A 27,478-nucleotide genomic window follows, 5' to 3' on the forward strand; every position below is an offset into this window, starting at 1 on the left:
GGGGCAAGTTACCTCTAAAACCGAAATCAGTCAAAGGGAGAAATAAAATTTTAAACCTGTTTATCGCTTACAAACTGCAGTCCGGGGCCATCTCTTTCCGGTGCTCTGGCAGAAGCAAGACAGGCCTCCCCCTAACCTCTCAGGTTCAGATAAGCCCTTGGTTGCTCAGGTAATTACCCATTGATATGGAGATGACCTTCTTTCCACCCCTGAGAAACACCTGTTGACATGCATATACACTAAAGCCAGGCAAGATATTCTGGAAATATTACAATTTTACCCACAGACTGAGAATGAGATCTGGGTATTATTAATATTGCAATTCCCCATTTCATCATATGTAAATGTCACCATTAATAAGTTGCAAAAATGACATTAGACTGAGATATACTTGGAGGTGCTATGCCATCTGTGAAGCTGTATGCTGCTTCTTTTTAACATTATTTTTGGAAACAATGACTGATTCATGAAACTTAACATCCCATGAGTGGAACCTATTTATATGCTCCTGACATATTTAGATAAGAAATATGGTAGTATTTATTTCTACAGAGTTTGCTTATGTCCAGCTGTTTGGCTTTTCTGGGTTAATTTCAATCACAAAACTTTTGTTCTACTTAATAAAGGATATTTTCTGAACCGGAGCCCATGCCACGCATGGCTCTTTATATTTGAATCTTTTTTTTTTTTTTTTAATTTTTCCTTTGCTTTTTTTTTTTTTTTTTTTTAAATAATTATTTTTTATTGAAGGGTAGTTGACGCACAGTATTTACATTACATTAGTTTCAAGTGTACAACACAGTGGTAGAACATTTATATACATAATTCGAGGTTCCAGCTATCACCCTACCAAGCTGTTACAATATATTTGAATCTTAAAGGTGACACCCTGAAAAGGCTCTAGGTGGTTTTACATATCATTTATAAATTTCCCTTTAAATATATCCCTCATGAATGTGTAAAGTTGCACAAAATTAACATCCACAAGAGAGCCAGATAACAGATTAGCACACCTTTAAACATCCTTTTAGGCAGCAGAGATGCTTTAAATAAAGACAGGCAACTCGTTTTCTGAAATTGGGGCTCTTAACAGAGTTTTAATGATCCTTTCAGTGTTAAGGACACACCCTTTTGATTGCTCCCTAAGAGAGAGAGTCCAACATTCTTTGCAAATTAGGAGACTTTTTTTTTTTGGTATCATTAATCTACAATTACATGAGGAACATTATGTTTACTAGACTCCCCCCATCACCAAGTGCCCCCCACAAACCCCATTACAGTCACTGTCCATCAGCGTAGTAAGATGCTGTAGAATCACTACTTGTCTTCTCTGTGTTGCACAGTCCTCCCTACGCGCCCCCCACACACATTATACATGCTCATCATAATGCCCCCTTTCTTCCCCTCACCCCCCATCCCTTCCTTCCCACCCATCCTCCCCAGTCCCTTTCTCTTTGGTAACTGTTAGTCCATTCTTGGGTTCTGTGATTCTGCTGCTGTTTTGTTCCTTCTGTTTTCCTTTGTTCTTATACTCCACAGATGAGTGAAATCATTTTGTACTTGTCTTTCTCTGCCTGGCTTATTTCACTGGGCATAATACCCTCTAGCTCCATCCACATTGTTGCAAATGGTAGGATTTGTTTAGATATTTTTCTTTTTAAGCATAAACTCTGGGCTTACACATTCTAAAAGCTTCCTACAATACAAATTTAGGTTTAAATTTCTGAATCTAGCTTCCAACAGGCCAATGCCTCAAAGAACATTTAGCCTGCTTGGCATGCTTACCCAAGTGAATGAGACATGTCCTTTTTTTAAAAAAAATTAATTCTAATTATTAAACAGCCACATTGTGGTCTTTGTTGCTTAGAGAAAAATGGAGACGTTCTGTCCATCCCCACCCTGTATGACGGTTCAGGACTAAATACTTTACCCCATTATGTAGTCAAACACTGAGAATTGTTCAACCTTATTTAGTTCACATAGCCTACACTTAACAATCCCTTGTTAGGGCCTAGTCAGGCAAGGGAGGACTCACATCCTGCAGCACCCTTATACAGGTGTGCAATCCATTACAGAGTTAGTGTTCAATTCAGAGTTTAATTTTCCCCTTGGGCCTAGGCATTCTATTATGGCTGTAATTCCGGGGAGAGGAAATCCCAGGGCAAAATACCTCTAAAACCCAGCTGTCTCTCCTTCCTGCTCAGGCAGAAGTAAGCATGAGACCTTCCCCTAACCTCTCAGGTTCAGATATGCCCTCGGTTGCCCAGGTAATTACCCACTGATATGGAGATGGACTTTTCTCCACCCCCTAGGAACATCTGTTGATATGCAGATGCACTAAAGCCAGGCAAGAAATTCTGGAAATATTACAATTTTTACCTACAATGGCCTTTTATAAAGAAATCAGCTCCCTTATTTTACCCATTTGGCTTTTGCCTATTTACCACTGTTAGTTTAAAAGGAAGCAAGCTTACTGTTGCTCACAACTTGTTAATTTTGAAGTTAGAGTTTTTGGAAAAAACCTTCAGGATGTCATTTCCCACCCCCTAGAGTCAAGTTGCTATGTATAACATTTTCAAATAGAACAAAACATCTTTTCCCTCCTGATTTCAGTGCCTATGAATACCAGAAGAAATTCAATTTTAAAAGGAACAAAAACATAACATCTTTTTCAAGTTAAATCTGAGCATATGCAAACAATGAATTTATATGTGCATGTATGTTGTACACACACACACACACACACACACACACACGCACACGCACACACTCAGAGCAAGACTTGTGGGCTTAGTGTCTGCCACTGCTTTATGCCTGGACTAGGAAAAGCCCTGAACCGTCATGAAATCCCACTGTCCCTTCATCTGCATTTGCAGAGCCAAATGATTCCTAATGGCTCAGACCCAGGGTGGGTCTAGCTATCTCCCTAAAGACCCTTTTCACACTAATTATTACTCCTCATGGGAGACCCCAAGAAAACTGGTAGGCCAACCTAGCCAAGGTGTGTGGAGGTCACCCCGGGGAAATTTTATAGGTCCAGAGGCACTGATGAAGCCAAAACATATGCTTAAAGACTAAATATCCTAAAAAATGGATCACCATCAATATTTTTATAATCACAAAACTTTCAAAATAAGAGGGGCCCTGGGGCCATTTAGTTCAACTCCACATTTCATCGATGGTCAAACCGAGGCCCAGAGGTAAATGCCACTTGGCCAGTTGCTAGTAAACTCTGGACTACAGCTGATTGCTGACCCATGACAGCCAGCAAACTGAGCCCGTCCCAGCCCTGAGGTACAGCAAGGACATGGGACAAGCATCATGATTAACTTTTCCTGCCTATGATGAAAAATGCCAAGATACAAACAGTATAGTAGGAATAGGAGGGGCCCCCATCTTAAGGCGAAGATTCCATTTTAAAAACCAGGGAGTTAGGAGGTAAGATTCCTAACATATTTTATGGTAATCAGACAATGACCCACACTATCTTAAGACAGGGCAGGTAGTCACAAATGCTATGTTCCCACTGCTTGAGGGTTACACTATCTTGGAGAAGAACAGGGTCAAGAAATTCCTTGTGTTACAAGTTTATCTCACAGAGCACCTAGAGGACTGAGTGTGGCTGGTGACATAATGTGTCTCGCTGGAGAGGGACATCCCGAGACCTACACCCCCACTTCCCTGGCCCTTTGCCCCATTCTTGAAGGCCTTAAAAGACAGACTCCTAAGCCCTTAAATGCTCCTCCTCTCTGAGGTTGCCCATACTCCCCTTTCTTCGAGTGTGTATTTTGCCCTAAATAAAGACTTCTCACTACTCAACTTACTTCATTTTGTCTCTGCGCTCTCCAGTAGTAAGCGTCTTTTGTTACTTTGCTATTTCATTCAATATTCTAGACTTAAGCACAAGTCTTCACTCTCTGTCCTACTTTAGACAAGTAGGGAGGGGCTACTGAGAGCTCTGACTTGGGCTTGCAAACACCTGTCATCTGGGTGACCAGGACAGGACTGCAGCTGTACGATCAGGCCCTTTAGCAGCCTGCCTGAAAATCTCCTTTCTTTGCCTTGGGAAGTTCTCAGAACATAATCTCACTCTATCCAGTGCTCTGTGGCTCCCCCAAATCCTGGGGTGGTAGGGGCTTCCCACGCTGTGCAGATTCATGCTGACACTGGATGCCAGGTGACCTGGCTTTAGGAGTTGGCAAGGGATGACCCATGCCGAGCAGGAGTTCAATGAGCTTCCCTTTCCTCCTGCTCTCCCTTGTTCTCTGCCGCCTGCACACCTGCTGCCATTCACTACTTTTGATTTAATGACTTCCTTACCTACACTCATCCCACCTGTGAATTCTTTCTTGTCCAGCGTCAAGAACCCTCCTTCGACTGGGTTGAGGTTTTACCTAGCCTGCAGGGAGAGACCTCCCCAGATGCAGCTGCCCAATGACAGCCTAACCATGACCCCCCAGGGAGGCTTCTCACTCACTCTTATGCCTAAAACATGTGCTACAGAAAATAGAGATCAAGCAATTATCACTTGGATTAGAATATACGTCTCCTAATTAAAGTAAATAAATCCTTTGATTCAATTATTCCTTTTAGGTGAAAAGATTCCTGAGTCACCCCCAATCGCATTCCCCACTTTTTATGTATTTATCATGAACTCCAAGTCAGTTTAATCTTCTATCAAACCATTTATCACCAAGCAGCATATAAACTGCATACTGTGATCAAATATGGCATAGAGGTAGACAGACGGACAAAGAGATGGAAAAGGTGAATCACCCTCAAATCAATAAATGAGGTAGGATTTAGGGAACTTTTTTCTTAAATTTTTTTAAGTGGTTCACTACTTGTAAAATGAAAACATAAAATTAACTGAGCACATCTAATACACAAAATGCTGGGGTATATTCAACATAATCAAGAGAAGAGGCTAGTTAAGTGTACTGGTTCACAGGCAAGATTCTGCCATCAGACAGCTGTGGGTTCAAATCCTGCCTCAGCTCCCTGCTGGCTATGGCTGGCATCCTCGTATTGCTTTCTCACCTTGAAAAGGAGAATAACAATAGTGCCCATGCCTTGCCGAACAATATTTACAAAGTCCCCGTGTCTAGCACACAGTTGAGACTCAGTAACTGATAGCACTGGCTGCACCGAGAGCTCTCATTGTTTTGAAGGCCCGCACAGAGGCTATGCTCCTCCAGGGAGTAGTCACACTGTGTTGGCAATAGCCACATGCGGCTTATACTTACGAATTTTAAAATGTTATTAATTCATAAGCAGTTATACTGTGGCTCCTTGAAAACTGTATATTCACTCTGCCTCACAGGCGACGTGATCAGAATGTGAGCTGGACTACGCCTAGCAAGGAGAGCTCTGGGGCTGGGCCCCAGACACCAGCACGTGGTCAGGATCACTGGGGGAGGCAAGATCTAGGGCCCTGGCATCACAGGTGGGTCAGGAAGCCTCCGTTTCTAGATTGGCCCCCAGATGGCTGGGGCCCTACTTCCCTGAAGCGGGAGCAGCACCTGAAGCTCTGGCAGCAGGGCCTCTGCATGGGAAGGGCCCCCTGTTGGCTCCGGGAGAGGAGGCTCAAAAGGCTCCTCTGGGGAAGCCCCAGCACTGCGCTGGTGGGAGGAGAGGGAAGAGGGGAGGTGACAGCCACTGGCTAATATGAATGGGTTTGTCTGGTAGTTCTCAAGCTTCCAGAAAATTCCAGAGGCCAAGCTTAATTATGGCCTCTCCAGCTGTAATCTGGTAGAGCACTAACTGATAAAGCCCTTCCTGGCAAAGGGGACCACTTCTCAATCCTCAAAAGCGGAGGAGAGCTTCTGAAGAAGGTAAGGCTCCTCCGCCCTCATATCCGAGGACTGGATAGGCGTGGGTGCAGGGCTGGTGAGGCCGCCAGTGGTGGGAAGTCTGGGAAGCAGGAGGCACATGCAGGAAAAATGCTACGCCTTCCCCAGGAGGTTCTCTGCCCTCAGGCAGGGACAGTCCTATGGGGCCGACCCCACCTCCTAAGAGGACAAAGGCCACGCACCCTCACTCCTCCTTTCCACTTGGCTGCTTTGCAAAATAGGATAAGGAACTGGAGTGTGGGCCTAGCGTGACAAGCCACTGGCCTCCAGCCCTGACACAAAGGTACCAAGGCCCTTCTGCCCGGTCTTAGGTCCCCCCTTTGACCTTCCTGGGAAATGTAAAAAATCTAGGACACACAGTCTGATAAGTGGGGATTACTCAGAGCAACACAGCAAAGAGAACTGGGAGGTGAATGTCTGGGAAATCTGTGACATGGCTACCATTCAAGCAAGGCACTTTGGAAATACAGCTGTGATGATATATGAAGCCTTTCCAACAAAATAGGCCAGCACATTCCTGAATAATTAGATGGGGGGAAGTTAAGTTTAGCCACTGGAAGTGAGATGGTGCAGTGAAATGGAGCGGGCAGGCCTGGGAGACAGAACCAGGTGTGCACACCTCTCACTGGTTGCATCCCCGTGGGTAAAGCACCCACCCTCTTTGGGTTTTGGTTTTCTCCTCTGTGATATGGGGTTCTTGTATGTAAAACACCTGGCTTGTAGAGGTTAGTAAGCAGCTGCTGTGAGAATCGAAACCATTCAAGAAAGTAGCTTTCTTTTTGCAAGTGGAAGTGATTGGTTAAAAAACAAATTGACTTGTAAAGATTTTATTGGAAAATTTCATTTGAAAGAAAGGCCCTCATGGCCTATTGATTAGCTCATTCTCTTCATTTTTTTTTTTTTAAAGAAATCAGTGGGAGAACATCTGGGACAGAGTCGAGTCCAGAAGGGTGCTTTGTGAAGACCCCTAGGGGCTGATGAGCCTGCAGGCTGTGAGGGGGAACAGCCTCGGTCCTGGTCCAGCCAGACTCCAGCTGAATACAGACAGAAACCAAACTCCTGACACTCTCGGCCCTGCAGGATGCCCCTTGGTTTCTGGGCTGGCTGTAACCTGGCAAATGCTATTTGTTTTTATTGATAAGACATTAAAAGCTACAATAAAACCAAAGGGAGAGGAGGAAACTCCACATCCAACTCTTGTCTGAACTGTGTTTCACATCCTTTTAGCAGATCTAGTCTAATCTCATCCCTGAGGACATTCTGCCTTCAGGCCCCTGGTATTCCAAACAGTTCTATACCTAGCTAAGCTTTAAAGTAATCACACATCCAAGTGACAAATTCAGTGAGGCACTAGAAGCAATGCTGGGGAGTGGGTAGGGGTCCTGGTGTCCATCTGGGAGTATTAGAATTCTGTTCAGTCCAAACCAAACCAACCCCAAACCCAGCACATGGGTCTTAGTGGGAGGAAGTCAGGACAGTAGTGTGGGGTGGGGTGGCAGGACAGTTAAGGAAGAATGTGGGCACATTTTCCAGCCATCATCTTAAAAGAGAGAGGTGGGGGGACCTTTTCTCAGGTACTGTTGGTGATAATTAAATCTGAATCTATCTGTTCCACCATACAGTCCAGGTTTAAGGCTGTTGTTTTTTAAACCTACACGAAACCCCACAACATTTCCTGATTGTGTTCCAAAACCAAATCAATACAGCTTATGTAACAAACCCCCCAGAGACACTGACTTAATATTTAACTAAGACTGAATTACAAGATTCTACTTCAGAGGAACTGAGCAGAATCCCTGACGCCTAATTCTATCTCCTTCAGTGCGAGTTAGCCGGGGTTACAATTTGGCCTTTGTTGAATACTTTTCAAGACTCATTAATCTCAGGCAAGAACCAATTTAACAAGTAGGGCAGTCTTTTGAAGTGAACGGTGGTAGTGGTTTAAACAGAAGATTAGGAGATAATCACATTTAAAGTCATCTTTTGGCACTAAAATTGACCCCAGTCTAGGGGTTATGAATCACCCAGGATGGGGCAGGCTCTTTCCCTCTCCTTCCTTACCAGGCCTCACATTTCCCCGGTGACACAGCCAGAGGGGAGCCCCCCCACAGCCAAAGAGACACCACTCCGTTTTGACATGTTATCACAAAGTTCACCTCTTAACAAATTTATGGAACTGTTATACAGAATAATTCCCTAGATTCTATAGCAGTAGATTGTGGGAACAATTTAGACGTAATTTTTAGCTCTGCTTTATATTGTCAGGTATCGGCTAGCTTGCTTTCAGTAATGAGGATGTTAGAGATGGTAAACCCATCCTTGTAAGCTCCAGCTCTCCAATGTAAGTTAATTTAACTCAGAAGAGTAGGGACAGAAGGGCGTGCCAAAAGGAATCTTCTGCTCTATGGATTCCTTATCACCAGGACTTTGATTCTACAAAAAAAAAAGGAATCTATATTCACCAAGCAATTAAGCATTTCTTCTAAATCGCCCCTTCAATCACGTTGAGTACAAAAGAGCACACAATCCAGTAATTATTTGGCGATGGATTTGATATGGATTTCAAATGTACTGTCTAATATTGAGGGGACTCACAACACAAGACAAAATTAGTTAAACAATACTAGCATTCAGTCTACAAAAGAGATGGCATGCCTTCTATTTTTTTTTTTATGTTATCCACCCAATTTTCTCTCTTTTTCTTCTTACTCCATGCCATGAATGAGTATCTTTAACATGTCACATAACGAACACATAAAGACTCATGACCATGTTTCAAGCCTCCAGGGATCCTCCAGCTGAATCCTTTCATTTTAAAGCTACAGACACTGCAGGCCAGAATCATTAAGCGCCTTGAACGGGTTTCACTGCTAGGAATATAGACCAAGTCTCTTGATATTCTGACCTGGCCCATGGGTCTGTGCCCCAGTTAATTATCTATCCTTACCCCCAACACAGCTGTTTGGACCAGGTACAGCCTATGTACAACCAGACACAAGACAGAATCATGCTATACAGTGAGCTGAGTCAGACACTCTTGAAAATATGAACTGAAAGACAGGTGGGAGGTTGCCAGCTGGCAACAGGGAGGAAAGCAGCAGTTATGTGGAGTCACAGCTTAATTGTAGCAGACAAGCAAACTTTCCCAGCATCAGTCCCTGAGGGATTCTGGTTCTCAAAGTCCCTTCTGTATAACAAATCACTCCTTTACTGGCTATTTGGAATGGGTTTCTGTTTCTAGAAACCAGAAAACACTACCTAAAAATATCAGCCTGGTATTTCTTTCAGGGTATTATGGGACCAGGAACCTCTGGCCAAACCTCAGAGCTGTGAGGGAGGAAGCAGCAGTACCCTTCTCCCTGGACACACGCACCCCCTGCTTCTAGTCCTCAAAGCCATGAAGTACTGGAAGAGAAACTAACCTCGTCTGGAAATGCTCAAAAGCACAGTCAAAAAACCTGGAAGTTTGGATCTGATGACAATTACTTAATTATAACCACACACAGGTTAGAATGCTGGGGAATATAATTTTGATGTTAGGTAAAGGAATTTCTACAAATGAGGAAAAGGGCAAGGAAAAAACACAAGATAAATTCTAACCTTACTGGAGTTCAGACAGCACGAACCCAGGTTTTAACTGGTTGTTCACCCCTGAGTATCAAGCTATTTTCTGGCCAGAGAAACTGCCAGAAATATTAATGCCTGAAGACAGGAGTCTTCATATACCTTAAAGGAGCCAGGGAGGTCACAAAGGGTAGGCGATGGGGAGTGGTGAGGTCTGTGCCTAAACTTAAGTAAACACCCCATAGAAAAGCACTGAACTTCAATTTTAAGAACTTTCTTAGTTCACTATTGATAGAATTATCTTGAATTTCTAAAAATCTTATATGTAAAGATACTGCCTCTGAAACAAAGGAAATCAATCATTCAATATCAAAACAACTGGTAAAAAGCCATTTAAAAATTAAAGATGCTCAACATCACTAATCGGCAAGGAAATGAAAATCAAAACCACAGTGAGATATCACCTCACACCAGTCAGAGCAGTGAATATGAACAAGACAAGAAGTAAGTGCTGGTGAGGACATAGAAAAAAGGGAGCCCTCATGCACTGTTGAGGGGAATGTCAACTGGTATAACCACTATGGAAAGCAGTATGGGGTTTTCTCAAAAAACTAAAAATAGAATTCCCAGTAATTCTACTTCTGGGAATTTACCTGAAGAAAACAAAAATCACCAATTTGAAAAGAAAAAACCATGCACTCCTATATTTATCACAGCATTATTAACAATAACCAAAATACAGAGGAGACCTAAATGTCCGTTGATAGATGCAGGAATAAAGATGTGGTACATATATGCAATTGAATATATGTACATATATACTCAGCACAAAAAAGAATGAAATTTTGCCATTTGTGACTATATGGATGGACCTAGGGCATTATGCTAAGTGAGGCAGAGAAAGACAAATACCATATGATTTCACTTATACGTAGAATTTTAAAAACAAAACAAACAAACCAGAAATAGACTCAAACACAGAAAACACACTATCATGGAGGGGAACAGATGAAATAGGGGAAGGGAGAAAAAAAATTAGTGAGAATGTTTGAAAAACAACAAAAAAATTAAAGCCCCTGTAGAAAATACTCAAAAGACAGATTGACAGTTCACAAGAGTTAATACAAATGGCTAATAAAAATCTGAAAAATGTTTTCATCTTCACTAAAAATATATGAAGTGAAAATTAACTGAGAGACCATTTTTCATTCATCATATTAGCAATGATTAAAAAATAAGAACATACACAGTTTATGAGGAAGAGTCAAATGTGTATTCTCACATAGGTGATGGGGGTAATGATACCAAACACTGTTTCTAGGAAAATAATTTAGCAATAAGCATCATTAGCCTTAATGGATCTATCAATCCTGCATCAGGAACAGGCTGTTTGCTGTCTTAGGAATAAGCCTTATTACTTCCTAGTAGATAATGTAATTTCATTTTTGTTTGGCCAAGACAAAGTTCAAAGACAAATCTGTGAGTCAACTCTGAATCAGCAAGCTACATTTAACTTTAGGCTGAGCCTTAATTTCCTATTCTATCTGTATTTCCCTTAATTTTGGTTTTATATGCTTTTCCCAATTTTTCTTGCATTGTTTCTTGAATGCCGTGAAGTATCTGTGAAAAGAACCAGTATATAAATAAGCAAAATTTCATAAGAATAGAAAAAATGAGCCTTCCACGCATCAATTATGGTATTATTTGTACTGCTACTTTACTAAATGGAAAATAACTATCTAGCAAAGCGTGAATTTTGCCTCATGTTACAAAGCTGAACACCACTCAGTTTCAATGAAATTGCTTCTGACCTCTTTGAGACACAGCAATACTATTTTAAAGCTATTTTATTTGCTGGTGGGGCTGCTACCATGCCAAAATGGAAGTCAAGAGAACAGATAATATCACCCAATTGGATAGTGGCTCTTTCTGAAGCACCATCTACGATCTCTCTTCATGAACTTCACATTAGTTAACCCATTCACAGCCTTTCCTGTCCCATGTTGAAGATTCTCTGGAATCCAATGACAGGTTAAAAACCTTGGTAAGTGACAGAACGGGGAATAATGACTTGACTGATGTCTTTCAGCTGATTTAACAAAAGCTTATCTAAATTTTCTGGGAATTTGTCAAGAAAGGTATATAAAAAAACTTCAGTAAAATACAGGGTTAATAAATGCAATATAGGGAAATCTAAAACACAATGAGAGCCTTGGGCAAGACATTTTAAGGCTAAAAGCCTCAGCTTTAACATCTCTTAAAACAAAACAAAAACTCAACAGTGAATGCCCCTCGCATCACTTGGCTGTGTTCTCTAAACAGAGGACCAGCGACGTGGTGGACCCCTCTGACACAGGAGGCCTGAGGGGACAGGGTCAAACCTACTGAATCCAATGTGATCTTGGCAAGCTATCTTTTAACAGGTCAGTTTCTTAGTCTGTAAAATGGGTTGGGAATAACCCCTTCTCAGGACTGCGGGCAAGACTAAGCGAGGCAAAATATTACAGGGAATTGCATATACACTCAGGGCTCCACATATGAAACGGCTTATTATGTGAAGTATTACTCTCCTGATCTATAAAATTAGGAAAATGATACTAACCCATTGTTACTAAGCTCAAAGAAGATAATGAGCCCAGATGCCAATAAAAGCAATAAAAGATGCACAGTAAAGGGGAGCGACGATTATGACTGTGACGAGAAAGCAGTTCGTAAAACCTAAGTGCTGCTAGGCTACCTCAGACCGTGTAAGTTGCTCCTGACACAACAAATGGTTTTTAAAAGCAACAAAACCTGTTGTCAGCCAGTGACAACTGTGGAACCGATACAAAGGCTGACAAGAGGTCTTGCGCTCCTGAACACAGCTGCTTCCTAAGAACTCTGGCGGAGATAAGATGTTTAAAGCTGGGAGAGGGCAGGCTCTCTCCCTCCTGTAATTAACGTTTCTGAATCCTCACCCCTTGAAGAGGCAGCCGCTAATCTAGGGACAGCCTTACAGGAGAAAGGCAGCCTCAGCAGGCTGCTGACTGCCCAGGAGACCCTCAGGCTGCTCCACCTTCAGACCCCCAACCCAACACCACCAGGAGTTTCCCTTCATCGGCCTTCAGCTGTGCAGACAAACCAAGTCTCATGATCAGCCCTACAGTGGAGAAGGGAAGGGAGGAGAGAGGAGGGGTTAGGGAAGGGGAGGGAAGGGGAGGGGAGAGGAGGGGAGGGAAGGGAAGGGAAGGGAAGGGAGGGGAGAGGAGGGATTAAGGAAGGGGAGGGAAGGGAAGGGAAGTGAAGGGAGAGGAGGGGAGGAGGGAGGGGAGGGGAGGGAAGGGAAGGGAAGAGAGAAGAGGGTAGGGTAGGGGAGGGTAGGAGAGCACCATCTTCCCACCTCTCAGCCCCTTTCTCTCTCTCTCTCTCATTACCTACCCCCTACTTCCACCCCTCGCCCCAGCCGCCATTCTCTCCACCAGAACCTGCCAGGAATGCACACACTGCTCACAGATGCAGCTGACTGGACCACAGAGTACGTGTAGCTCCCAGCATGGGTGCTTTGGAGCCTTGCCATGCACCTATTTTAAAAGCAAGCAACAGGTTGCCAAACCCGGGACAAACCGCATAGTCAAAGGTCACTCCATCCCTTCTCAGGCAGATTTACTTGCCCACTCTGACAAAAGACTTGCAACTCTGCTTCAAACAGAAAATCCTTTGAGCCCTTTGAAATGATGACTCCAAACTGAAGCCACAATCAATAAAGGCAATCAGAAAGTCACCTAACCACTACCTCTCATCAGGGCTAAAGACCCCTCCCTACCCTAGACCACACTGTTTTACTTCCCTCCCCTGCTTTTGAGGACATTGAAGTTTAGGGCTCCTGATCAAGGCCACTTAACTTTACAAATGAGAAAAATAAAGCCCAGAGTGGTACAGTCATTTGCTTCAAATCACACAGCTTCTCAGAGCAGAGCTTCAAAGAAACCAGACTCCACACACAGCCAAGAGCTTCTGGACCTGTTTTCAGTTGCAGAATCTTGAGCTGGGAAATAGCTGAGCTGGCAGCCTTGTTCCTGAAGCTCCCTCTCTCAGCTAAACAATCTTTGACCTTAAAATTGGTTGATCTTTAAGACTCCTTCACCTTCCTGGACTAGTTACTATGCATAATCATGCTCAACTAGCGACTTGAAGAGTCCTCCCACGTGCCAGGCCCCGAGCTCTGCACACACTGCACATCTGCATGATGATTCCGGGAGATGCACACTTTTTACAGGTGAGGAATGTATGGCTCAAGGGCACACAGACAAGGCTAAGCTGCACTTGAATCCAGGGCTCACTGACTCCAGAGCCGTACACTTGCAGCATGCCCTGCTGCCTTACAAATGATCACTATCTCCCCAATTTAAGAACGAAAAATTAGAAACGTATTTTATTCTGAACAAAGTTGAACAATAGGGTCCTAGAACAAAACGTCAGAAACGGGCTCCACCTTCCTACCCGGGATGGCTATTGAATTGTGGGTTACACCAGCTGCCCCCACTGTACTGGAAGATCCCACAAAGAGGGTGCCCCACCTTCTGTGTTTTTGTTCTCTCCAATGTGTCTACAGTAATCTCTTAATAACACCTGGAATTATTAGTCAACATCATCAAGTTTCAGTTTTTGGTAAAATTTACTAAAATGGGCCACTCGGAAGGATGCATCTTATGTCCCTCCATGGGTTCTCAGAAAGTTTCTCTTCCTTCTTAGCACACTATGTCTCACCTCTTCTAGTTTTAATCAACCACAGGGAGTGGTGTCAGAGTACATGAAATCATATTTGCTTGGTTTTGCAAACAAAACATGTTGCATTCGCAGCTTTTTAACTTTTCTTGTTATTTTTCCAAAGCAAACCAAGTAAAAATTCAACTCTAATACATGATTTAAAAAAAATTTTTTTTAAGGCATATACACAAAGGACTTGAATGCCAAAGCAGGTCGTTGTTGTACAAGCAGAAGTGGTTGTACGTCATAGTAATACTTACAACCCATATGACGATCAGTCTTCTGGATAAATAGGGATTGATATTCCAGTGAGTGAACGGAAGAAACGTGATGTAGAACTCTTCTTGACCCAAAGCAGCTGAAAATCTGAATAGGTAATAGTAGAAGTAATTCTTCACAATGTACTTCTGTACATACGTCTAAAAGACAAAAGACAGAAGACTGTGAGTTCACTGAACATGTCACGGTAAGGCAAGTTTTAAAAACTCTAAAACTCACAGGGCCTCAACGGTCAAGGGGCTGCTTCCCTCCCATTCTCTAATTACGGCATCTTTACTGACAGTATACATTGCTGTCAGAGATCTGTTAACCCCTGTTTGTCCATACAAACACAGAAGATATTAGTTCTTCATAAAATTAAGTAAGTAGCATCCAAGACAGAAAAATCAAGGGAAGACACACAAGAAAACCAAAGCCTCTCTCCTGTGTATACAGAAGGCTAGAAACTCGAGGGAGATGAACTCTGCTAGAACAGCATATGGGTCTGTGACTGTGGGAGGCAGAAAAACATTCCCAAAGATGTCCACAACCTAATCCTTTGCCTGTGAATACATTACCTTGCATGGCAACAGGGACTTCACAGATGTAACTACATTAATGATTATGAGGTGCAGAGATTATCCAGAATTTTCTGGGGGTTCACTGGAATCACAAGGATCCTTACGAAATGAAAGGAGGCAGCAGAAAAGTCAAGAGCCAGACAGGCATCTATGCTGCCAGCTTCCAGGACGGAGAAAGGAGCCAAGAGTAAAAAAATGCAGGTGGCCTCTAGAAGCTGGAAAAGGTGAGAAAACGGATTGTCTCCTAGGGCCTCCAGAAGGAATGCAGCTCTACAGACCCCATGTGTAACTCCAGCGGAAAATCCCGGGGCAAAATACCTTTGAAACCGAAATCAGTCAAAGGGAGAAGTAAAGTGGGAGAAACCCCTTTTTTGCTTACAAGCAGTCATCCACTTCTGCTCTCCTTTGTCTCTCTGGACCAGGCTGCAGGAAAAAGGGACCCCACCCAACCTCTCCAGTCCAGATACACCCTGGCTCGCCCTTGTTATTACCATTGACATGGAGAAGGACTACTTCTCTCCACCCCTTGGAAACACCTGTTGATACGGAGATGCACTAAGGCCAGGCAAGAGATTCTGGAAATATTGCAATTTTACCCACACCATGATTTTAGCCAAAAAGAACTGTTTTGGACTTTTGACCACTACAGCTGTTAATAAATTCATGTTATTTTAAGCCATTAAGTTTTTGGTAATTTGTTGTAGCAGCAATAGATAACTAACACAAAGACTTCAGAAAAAGCCACTTGCCAATGAACACTTTTAGTTTACTTTTTCAAGGACTAGTAAAGCCAATGCACTACAGGGAGGGTGTAAGAAACACAGCAAGTGCACAAATACACTCCCATTTTCTATCATTCTGCCCTCCCTCTTACCCTAGTAGTATGCAGAAAGAAAAAAAGACTTGAGCAGTTAAAACATTAATAGAACTAAAAACACTGTCACCCTGTTAAATGAATCTAAAAACTTGAGTTTTAATGCTACTTATGATAGTCTTTATAAACTTTATAAAAATAAATTCAAACTGGAATGCCAATCCTGAAGTTGGAGAAGAGATTAGGCAGCCCTATCATAGGAAGACCTATATAAACACTTGTGTGGGTCTGGATTTGAGCTTTGTTTTGTTTTACATGAAGTCTGAGGTCCTTGAATCTAGGGGGAATTCAGAGAATAAGTTAAATGTATTTATTCTGCAAATATTCATTATGTGCCTGTGATGACCCAGAACCTGCACTGGGTACCAAGAATATTCAGCTGAGTGAGGCATGGTGCCTAGCTTCAAGGAGCTCTTCTGGGGGGTGCCAAAGAGTATAATTTGGGGGAATGAATTTTTAAAGGACCAACTTTGTGTTTGAGGCCTTGTAAAGGCCAAGGGTATTTTTGTACTCAAGGAAAAAAAGATGACCTTGGAAACTGCAAGAACATTAACTGTACTTGGCACCGTTGGCTGCCTACCAAGTAAGCATTCCTCTCTTTCTCTAAGAGGTTCCCAGATTTTATTCCTGCATCTCTAACTCCCCCACAGAGCCCTGTGCCTCGGGGGGAAGCTGACGCTGCTCTTGGCGCCAGAAGTGTATCAGAATTGTTCTAAACCAGCCATAGTAAGCTCAAGAATTCAGCCTCAAGCCAAGCAGTGTGAGGTCTAGCCTGGAGAAAGTTACCATTTGGGGCACAACATGTTGTAATCTAAAAGGTCACCTCTCCTGGGGGATGAACTTTACCTCTAAATTAATTCAAATTAGAGAGAATGGCCATAGATCCATCCTAAATAGGAAAGACGATCAAGCACAAAATGAATTAAAGAAGGAAGAGTATCATTTCATCTCTCTGCCAAGATATAATGACTGGATTTGAAGAACAAGGAAAGACAAAGGATGACAAGTAGTGGCAAACTCCTCTCTGCTGTGAGGACTAATCTCTGCAGGTTCTGTTTTGTAAGTATATATCCAACAGACCTGACCTTGAGGGCAACCCTGTGAAGAGACTCTTTTACATAAAAATTAGTTAGTCTATTGCAGGTACACTGGTATTCCATCCTGTTTTGAAGCTTTACAAGGGGAAATTTTGTCAAAATAATGACAAGAGTTAAACCCCTCCTTGTGCCATTTCATAGTGCCCAAGTATTATATGACATTATAAATATGCAGCAACAACTACTTTCCTACCCTAGAGATTTACTTGAGACCAAGTTCCATGCCTTAAATTCAGCAAATAACTGAAAAGACCATCAGGCATGACAGCAAACTGCTTTAGTGTTACATATTACTAATTAATATCTGTGGGTAAAATTGCAACACTTACAGATTCATCTCCATATCAATAGGTGTTTCCAAGGGGTGGAGAGGAGTAGTACATCTCCACATCAATAGGTAATATAACAAGGGCAGCCAGGGTATATCTGAACCGGAGAGGCTGGGTGGGGGCCCTTTTACTTGCAGCCTGGTCTCGAGAGACATGGTAGAGCAGAAGTGGATGACTGCTTGTAAGCAAAAAAGGGGTTTCTCCCACTCTTTTTCTCACTTTGACTGATTTCGGTGTCAAAGGTATTTTGCCCTGGGATTTTCCCCCGGAGTTACAATATCTTTAGATACAATTTTTACATTTCTTAGGATTTCTTTTGTGGGGGGAGAGCTAGATATTCTCTACATCTTAGGAACAGAAAAAGCCAAGCTGAAATTAAAACATCAATATATATACAGGACACGCAAAGGACTTTTTAGATAACATCATTGCCTATGTGATTAAATAGCTTGAGAGCCAATAAGTGCCTCCACATTCTTGGGAATAATATGTACCAAAATAAAGCAGTTAAGTACTTATCTTATCGGAACAAGAATCTAAATTTCTCTTGTACAAAAGCTTGGTGTGTATGACTTCAGTACACTTTCGGGAAATAATTTCAGTTCCTATGTGTTGGTCCCACTGGGAACAATTGGAGAAGAAAACGGGCTAGAAATAGAAATGGTAGGGAAAGTGATGGCAGAGAGGAAAAGATTAAAAGCAGAAAGAAGAAGACCAAGTCCCAGGACTACCTCTCCATTTCTGTAGAAGGGGCCACACACAATGGGCTGGCAGCCTTGGCTGCTGGGCACTGTCTCTGGGGCACAGACGCAGGAGGCAGGGATAAAGCAGCTGATTTTTCAGACAAAAGATCAGATAGGCATTGAACATTTAGGTACATGGAGCTACTTCTAGAAATAAAATACTTCATAGGATCCCCATCATCTGTCGAAAAGCCAAATGAAGACATTTCTAGAAACAAGGGATAAGATGGAAATTATGCACATATCCATTATTACTGTCAAATGCCACTGGTATTCTCATTCATGTATTTATTGGTTTATTTTCCTGAAAGGAGAAAAAAAAAAACATGATCTCAGTCTCCCAAACATCATCTTTCCTTTTTGGTCATAAGTTCCTCCAGTGCCCATCATCCTAAAATCAGGTTTTCAGGAACATAGCCTTTGGGTGGAGAAGAGCTGCTCTCTCTTGCTGATAACAGAGTACTCCATGTTCTCTGCAAGGCTGCTTTTGGTGCATAAATAAATCAGGAAGTAGAGGCAGCCACATGGATGAGTTGCAGGGTGGAAGAGAAAGCACACTGCAGATATGTAACTTCTTTACTCAGCTCTGCTCCCCGCCCTCCACACACACACCAAGGAGTCCTAAATGCACAGGGAACATGGCCAGGTCAGTGACACTGGATCTAATAAGGGCTGACCCAGACAGCAGAGGAGTGAATGCCCAGCAGACTTGGCAGCTGGCCCAGCTTTTGAGCTTTCAAAGCAGGAATACAAGAAATAGCTTTTAGTCAAAACAATGTGTGACCTTGGGGAAGTCAGTCCAGCTTTCTGAAACTCAACCAGCGGCCTCAGCTACAAAGGACAGAATAACATTTGTGCAGTTGCTTTTTAATATACAAAAAATCTAAGTAGGGAAAGGCCCATTAAATAAAATGTTACCCCAGTGCCTAGTATATGAAATGATGTAAGAGTGAAAGTCTGTGCTGACTGGTTGAACCTAAGTTAGGGCCCAGGGAACCCCTATCTCAGGTATGCCCAACCCCCCAAGTCCTTCTCTGGAACATTCCCTCAGAGAAGTTCAGTAATCAGTTTGAAAACCACTGACCTTATATCTGTCAGAACTCACCTCCTGTTAATTACCCCTTATCTAAAATTAACCTCTGGCCTTGAGTACACCAGCTACAGATGTTCTGACCTTGAGGTCTGTCTTGCCAATGGGTTTCAGCCCTGGGCAAGTTCACTATGGATTCAATGAGACCAAAGAATGACAATGGAACGTTCTTGGGGGTGAAAGGGTTTATACCCAACTTTATTCCCACGGTGGCAGGTCAATCACCAGAATCCCGTCCACTCAGAGTGAGTCTGCACGCAGCAAGCTGGTCTCTGCCTCTGGGCCTCTCTGCCCCTCAGTCTATGTCCTTAGCACTGCCCAACTTCAGTCTCTGCTCTCCTGCAGCCATGCAGCACCCATGCCACTGTGTCGCCCAGAGCACCAGGCGGGGCTCTTTATATAGAGTCAGTAGCAACGTATTGCCCACATGTGTGTAGTGAGCAAGCCGACCGGGGCCAGGTGAGAATGCTGGCCATAGGAACCTTTACTTTATCCACAAGGTCTCTAAAGGATTTGATGAACTCTGGGCCAGTATCACTGCAAGGTCATATTACTTATCTCCATTTTTTTCCAGATGAGAGCAGTGAATGTAAGTATTCTTTCAGAGGTGAAGTTTGAATTACTCCCTATCTCAACGGGGGGAGGAAGCCGGCAGCTCTCTGTAGGGCACGTTCACTGGAAGAGTAGAAAGAGCTTCTTCTCCAGGGCCAAGAGAGCGCAGATCTGCACCTGGACAGCCCTGAGATTTCTTACAAGCTCCCTGGCAGGACGCACATGCTGACTTATTGCCAAGCCATGGAATATACTTTGAGTAGCAAGGATCAGTGAAGGGATTTTAAACAAAAAGGAAAGACTCTCGGATTTAATCCTCAGCATCAGAGGAAGTCTTAACGTGAGTTTAAGGGATTACGAGAACATGCTCAGAGTGACAGGTAAAAATGCCTGTGACAAGCCAGAAGGGGACAGTTAGTGAATTCCATGGAGGATCCTACAATAATCTGAATATAGGAACTGAGCTCAGATGAGCACCTTGACCAGAGAAGGTACTAAATGGGGGGAGGTGGGGTGCACATAAGAGCTGCTCCACTGAAATAGCAGCAGGATCAAGCAACAAGCTACTGATGCAGAAAGACACCATCTCTGGCTCCTTGCTTTTATTAAAGAAGGGTTTGCATAAATTCCTGGATGACCAATCCAAAATTAGTTAAGGAGTTAGGAAATTTTTTTTTTTTTTTTTTTATTGAAGGGTAGTTGACACACAGTATTACATTACATTAGTTTCAGGTGTACATCACAGTGATTCAACATTTATATACATGATAATTCTAGGTACCAGCTATCACCATACCAAGTTGTTACAATATTTTGACTATATTCCTTATGCTATACATTACATCCCGGTTACTTATTTATTTTACAATTGGAAGTGTGTTTATATATATATATATATATATATTTGTGTGTGTGTGTGTGTGTGTGTGTGTGTGTGTGTGAGGGCATCTCTCATATTTATTGATCAAATAGTTGTTAACAACAATAAATTTCTGTATAGGGGGGTAAGGAGTTAGGAAATTTTAAAAACATTCCTAGCCTCCTGTCAGAACATCACGATATAGAAAAGCAAACCTCATTTCCCTAAAAAGGGCTTTTGTACCACTATCAGAAGTCTGACTTGGAAACAAGGTTCTCTGACCTCTACAGGTGCCAGCCATCTGTCCTTATGTTTCTGTAAAATGGGGTAGCAATTTGCCTTTTTTTTTTTTTTTTAAGGAAAGATAAAAACTAAGAGGAGAGTATTCCATTAATGGTTTTTGGAAGTCCTATTTTTTTTTAACCCAACTGGGAAATTCTTTTTCATTGCTAGTTATATCTGTAGTAAGATTCATTCAAACTGCATGCTCTTTCTCAACAATTCCCAAGGACTGCCATGTAGGTACCTGCTTACCCAGGATCATTTTTTGAGGTAGGCAGCACCTTCAATGTAGCTTGAATTGTGGGTGAAGAGGGGTATGGCCTATGGTCTCCAGACTGATAGCCATTTATGGAGACCAGGGACTCCCCAGCAAAATACCTTTCACAGCTGGGGCAATATCGACAAAGGCATTAGTTCAGGGCTACTCCTGAACTCCTACTTTGCCTATGTTCAGCCAGAATTTCTAGTCTCGACTAGAGATTGGGAAGGGAAAAATCTAAGGAAGCTAATGCCTCTTTCAACAGAACCTGTAATGTGCAAGGTTTGGGTACTGCTACCTCTCTCTAAAAGATGAGGCTTTGGTGGGCATGTCACTACACATTGCAGAGATGGAATTATGTGTAAAATAAACACCCTCCCCAAGTCAGTATAAGACACCAACTAGTATGTTGACACACCAAATACAAACCAAGCAATACTAACATTTAAAAAAGAACTGAAAATGGTGAATCTTTTCTAAACAGGGGCCACATCTATGTGTACCATGCATTCCTTGCTGACACTTCAGTGATGGAAGGATGACAACAAGTGATATTATTTCATTTATCAATATGTGCTCTGATGAAATTAAACCAGGACAGTGTGATGCCAAGGGAACGTTTTGGGGGATGATCTCCAAGGAGGCACCATCTGAGCTGAGCCCAGCTTGGGGAGCTGAGCCAGTTCCTTCAGGGTCTGTGAGTTAGAGACCACTTAGTAAAAGGCCCCAAAGCAGGAATGGGGTCTGTGTCCTGGAACGCGGCAAGTGGGAAAGAGAGAGATAGGAGATGAAGTAAAGAAAAGAAGCTAGATTAGGATAAGGTTTGGGATTTTGGCTGGGAGCAACAGTAAGTCACTACAAGGTTTCAAGTAAGAGCATGATTTGATCAACTCTGGCAAGACTAAAACAAATTTTGGCTTGGAAACAGTAGGAAGAAGCCCTGCCTTAATTCTTTTGTTTTTTTTGATTTCTTAAACTTAATGGGAAAATCTAATTAGGAGCGCTGAACTTAAACCGGGGTGGAGCCACATTGTTTCCTTGGTGAGGTAGACGCATGGTTTCCTGAATTCACATCTATTTACTAATACGCCCCCGTCACTTTTAATTACTCTTTTTTTTTTTTTAAGTTTACAGAATCAAGTCTTTCCAACCTAGAAAGAACATAAAGTGGCAATGACTTGGTAGGCCTAAGGCAGACTGACAGTGGCCCTTGAAGGGGAGCTGCAGGCACAGGAATGTGCAAGGGCTTCTTTTATCCTTAGGTCCAGATAGAATTTCAAGCTGGGGGATCTGACGTCTGCGCAGAGCTTGAGTGATTAAAATTTCAGGATGGCGAGACTGAAAGTCAATAAAATGGAAGGACAACGTCTTCGAATAAAAGCGCTTGAAAGGGAATTGCACATTAATCACTTTCATCTGCGTACTTGACATGTGTCAGGATCCCTCATTCTGAGCCCAAGAATAAGAGAGGCTAGAGGGGACTGAGCCCAATGTGGCTTTTATTTACAGTGGGGTTGGGATGTGGCTTTTTCCACAGTTGGAGCTTTGTTTTCCTCCTGACAATGCATCCAACTTCAGCTCATCCTCTGAACATCTGATACATTCTGTGTCTTCCTCAAGAGCCAGCCCTCCCACTCGGCACCATGAGAAAGGGAGAACCACTACTGCAAATTGTGGAATTCTCAAAACTGCACGATGGTGGTCCGTGGCGGCAGAAAGGCTCCGCCAGAACCTGGAGACAGGTCCTACAACTTGAGAAATCACTACCTCATCATCACTGATGATGGCCTGAGACACACAGTATCTGCTTAGGAAGCAAATCTAGGAATGAGAGAGAGAGAGAGGATAGGACAGAGTATGGAGACATCAGAGATGGGGGCCTTTGCCAGGGGTATTTCCTCTGCAGGCAATAAGAGACAGGAGTCGACCCAAAGCACAGAAACAACTATCCCTATTTTTAAAGTGGGTGGGAGAACCAGCTGCCCTTTAAATTCCCAAAATGTGTTAAGAACTTAACTGTTTTTTTCAAAACATCTTGGATCTGCTGAAACCTGAAACACATTGTGCCCAACATTCTTCCATTTAATTGGTAAGCCCTTGTGCATTCAGAGGGGGTTTTGGTGCAGATGTTTATATTAAGTTTAAAAAATGACATTTGGAAGAGCTGTATTGTGGATAAAGTGAAGGTTCCTGTGGCCAGGATTCTCACCGGCCCTGGCTGGCTGGCTCACTGTACACGTGTGGGCAATATGTTATTGACTCTACATAAAGAGCTCCACCCAGTGCCCTGGGGACACGGTGGCACAGCCACCCGGGCTGCAGGAGAGCCAAGACGAGATTGGAGTGGTGGCAGCACTGAGAACAGAGACCGAGACAGCTGCAGGGGCAGAGGGGCCCAGAGGCAGAGACTGGCTTGCTGCATGCAGACTCGCTCTGAGTGGATGGGATTCCAGTGATTGACCTGCCACCGTGGTAATAAAGTTGGGTATAAATCCTTTTACCCCAAGAATGTTCCATTGTCATTTTTCGGTCTCACAGAATCAAGAATGAACTTGCCCGGGGCTGAAACCCACTAGCAAGACACCAGCCTTTCCACTGTTCCGAGATCTCAAGGAATAAAAGATGGTGGAGAGAGTACTTTGGAATGATTTTCCTTGCTTTATGGGCCCCACCGGGTCCCCACTGTCCGTCTGTGACAGTGGGCATCAGAGGTAAAGCAAGGACGGGACAGATTTAAGGGGGAGAGAGTTTTGCCAAGAGAGTCTCACACCCTCCACACTCCTCCAAAGTCTTGTGTACATGAAAAATTCTAGGCAAGTTCCATCAGTTTCCATCAAGTTCTCATATGCTAGTTCCCCTCTGAAAGGCTGTCTGAGGAAGTTTAAAGCCACTGGTCACAAAAACAAACTTTGGAAAAGCTTTGAAATTGTGTGCACACACATAAAAGAGCATTCAGAAGAAAGCCATGCTGGGTCGGAACAATGGTCCTCCCCACCCAGCCTGTCCTGGTGCACTTGATTTCTTTGTGCTCTGTGAACGTTATTTTGGGTGTTTTTTTTTTTAATGCTTAATATTTTTTAGTTAAAGTTTTGGGCTTTTTTTATAGCACTTTTTTTTTCCTGATTAAAACATTTCACTCGAGAACATTTGGGAGTTCAAAATCTACACAAAAACAAAATAAAAAGTCCCTGTTCTCCCACCCTTGAGACTCCATCCGTGTGAATATCTCTGCTGGCTTTTTCCCTATGCATAAATGAGAGTGTGTGTGGTGGCATGTGGTTTAACAAAGTTGAGATCCCACTGAATCTCAAATTTTTAATTGTTATGTATTGTATTAAGAGTATTTCTTGGTCCTTAAATATTATTTTAGATCATGATTTTGCTCAAGCTTGACTGCTTAGCTTTTCAGATCCACCTTCACTGCGTGTTCTGTCTGCTCACTTGGCTTTCTCACAGCAGCTACAAGCACAGACCAAGACAGCAAACAAGTCCGCAGGCTGGCCGGGTTGACATGAGCAGGAATCTTACCACCGCAGAACCTCGTTATCAGAGTTCCGTGTCCACATCTTCACGGGCACCTGGGGGCACTGTTCCATGGGCTCTCTCCTTACCTCATTCATTCCTTAATCCCACCAAATAAGCATCTATACCAACAACATTTTCTGAAACCACCTGCTTGCATTTTTCAGTCTTACTGCTATTTGCTTGCTCTGTTTTCCCAAGACCTAAAGTCTCTTTGCTGAATTTTGCAAAGGTTTCAGTTTTATACTTTAAGGCCTCCCAAGGACCGTAGTTCAAAACACACTGCTGAAGAAATGAAGAATAACTTTGGGCACTCACTGTGCTGAGGCAGAAAAACAGGCTCTTAATCCATCTTACAACAGGGAAGCCCAGGTCCTCCATGGCTTTGGAGTCCCAGGGGTTCCTATACGACCCAGAGCCTGCCTTCCTCAGCTCCAAGCAGCTCTGGCTGAGACAGGTGGGTATAAATGCAGTCAAGAGGGTCTGGGTGTCCAATGATGTATCTACTGGGGAAGCTCTCGGGACGTTTGGACTTCCTCACTTGTGCAGGGGTGTGTCCCCACCTGTGCAGGGGGGACGTCCCTTCCTGTCCAGGGGGTATACACCAGCTCCTCGCAGAGGCATTTGGAAGATGAAATGAAACCACTTACATAAACCACATCATACCATGGTCAAACACATACTTGGTGCTCAACAAATGGTAGTTGTATTTGCACTGTTTTTATTAACAGTATAAATAAAAAAGTCAGAAGTGTCCAGTTACAGTGGAACACCGAGGAGGGGAATAAAGTAAGAAGATTAAAATACAAAGACATCACAGAGGAGGCAAGTAAGCTGTCCTGGAGGAATGACTGGAACTGTGACCAAAAGAGAATGGGAAAGGGGAACTCAGCTGAAGGGAACAGCATGAAGAGAGTGTGGAACAAGCAAGGCACAGTGTTTCCGAAACAGCACATGACCCAGTATAGCCACAGTGGGAGGGACTGATGAGAGGGAGGAGCTGTATGTAGGCAGGAGGGCCAGACGGGAGGCCAGAGCAGAGAGAGGGTCCTGGAGGCCATCGTAAGGAAGCTGGGTTTCATGTTTGGGTGAGGAGAGCCAGGGAGAGCATTTGAGCCTGGCAGTAATGTGATCAGAGAGAGGTGCTAAATGGCCATCACTTTGCTAGCATTCCTGTTCTTTCTCCATGATTGGTCCTATCTTTTCCAGATTTAGATGTGTCCAAGGAGAGGTCACAGCATGCTGGAACATGCCCATGACACCACTTTTCAGGCTGGGTGCTTACAGGCTTTCATACACAATCAGCCACTCCGTCTGCAGTCTAGCGAAATAGTATGAGCCCATTACACTCCCATCTTACACCTGAAATAAAAGCTGGACACTCCAAGTCTCCAGGGAGTCTCCATCATAGAAGATGAAGAAACTTGGTTTCTGTTTCTGATCTTGGCTTACTCATATGGGATCTGATGATGATTATTTAGCAAGAAACCACAGGAACAAAAACAATTTGATGAAACCCAGAGAAAGTGAGCTCTTCCCTGGAGGGTGACCCAATGCCCCAGGCGGTGCCCTGCCCTCCCGATCCACCACCACCCAAGACACCTGGAGGCTCCAGGTTTCAGCTAGGCCCTGTCACTGAGCACCACATACTTCAGAGGCCTCCTCCATGCATGGGGACTACAGTTCCTATACTTAAGGACGCAGGATTCACTGAAAATGACAAAGTATGGAAAATCTAGGTCTCATTTCTTTCCACAGAACACAACTTCCAGAAATCGCTTTGACCAGAACCACGACCCTGAGCTGTTGGTTTGCAGCCTTGATAATGAAGGGAGCTAGACCACCTCAAATGACCTGGCTCTCTCTGCCTGCTTGCACAAGGATGGCAATGCATCTGGGACAGCACAGATTTGAGGACCAGAGAGAGGAAAAAAATGTTTGGGGTCCTCCCAGCCCTCATCTCAGAATGCTGGACAGAGGTCCATGATCACAGAGCCCTGCGCACTGCCTCCCACATGTGCACATAACCCATGCACTTCCATCCCCCACTTTCTGTGCTATGACGGGGCCTTCACACTAAGCAGGTTTTAAATCTCAAGTCCTGGACACACTGTCTGAAATGGAGGCTGCTCTGGTGAAAATAATGACTTCAGCATCACCTGTGTCCTTGTCCTTTGAAGTGTGATTGCCAGACCAGCAGCAACGGTATCACCTGTTAGGAATTCAGAATGTCAGACCCTGCCCCAGACCTGCAGAGCCCCTGGGAATTTTCACGAAATTCCCTAGGTGATTCACATGCACATTACAGCTTCAGAGGATTAAAGTGTGAGAAGCACTAATCTATTATCTACTGAAAACACAAATAAAATGTTTGAGTGTACTCTCTGGGCCTATGTACACATGAATAGGGAGACTGCTTGGAAAGAGCAAAATCCCTCCATGAGGAATAGACAAACCCACAGAGACAGCACGTAGATTAGAAGGTGCCTGGGCTGGGGTGAGATGGGGAGGGATGGCTATTGGGTACAGATTTCTTTAAAGGATGATGAGAATGTTCAAAAGTTGATTGGTGATGGTTGCACAACTTTGTGAATATACTCAAACCCACGGATTGCAACACGGAACCACTGAAATGATTACAGGCTCTTAAAAGATCAGCGCTGCCTTGAGACCTGAGCCACCAGGGTGTGTGCCCTGGACTCTGTGATGTAGACACCCCACTCCAACCATCCTTCAGATGTGTGTCCTTCCTCAGAGCAGGGAAGATGCCCAGTCTTCTAGATCATTCTCCAAGCATCTGGGACCTCAAATTCCCTGCACAAGTGCTGGAGCCTGCATAGGTCTCTTCCCAAGTTCTGTCCTCCCTAGTG

General features: G+C 43.5%; 1 protein-coding gene across 1 annotated transcript in view; it reads right to left on the bottom strand.

Annotated features, from left to right (window-relative positions):
• SGPP2 (sphingosine-1-phosphate phosphatase 2) overlaps nucleotides 1-27,478 on the bottom strand; it is a 104,594-nt gene that overhangs the window by 49,555 nt on the left and 27,561 nt on the right. The window contains exon 2 of the mRNA XM_036913979.2: nucleotides 14,423-14,581. Within this exon, the coding sequence (XP_036769874.2) occupies nucleotides 14,423-14,581 (159 nt within the window). The remainder of the gene's footprint in view (nucleotides 1-14,422; nucleotides 14,582-27,478) is intronic.

The sequence above is a fragment of the Manis pentadactyla genome, chromosome 6 (genome assembly GCF_030020395.1).
Source record: "Manis pentadactyla isolate mManPen7 chromosome 6, mManPen7.hap1, whole genome shotgun sequence".
NCBI classification, from domain to species: domain Eukaryota; kingdom Metazoa; phylum Chordata; class Mammalia; order Pholidota; family Manidae; genus Manis; species Manis pentadactyla.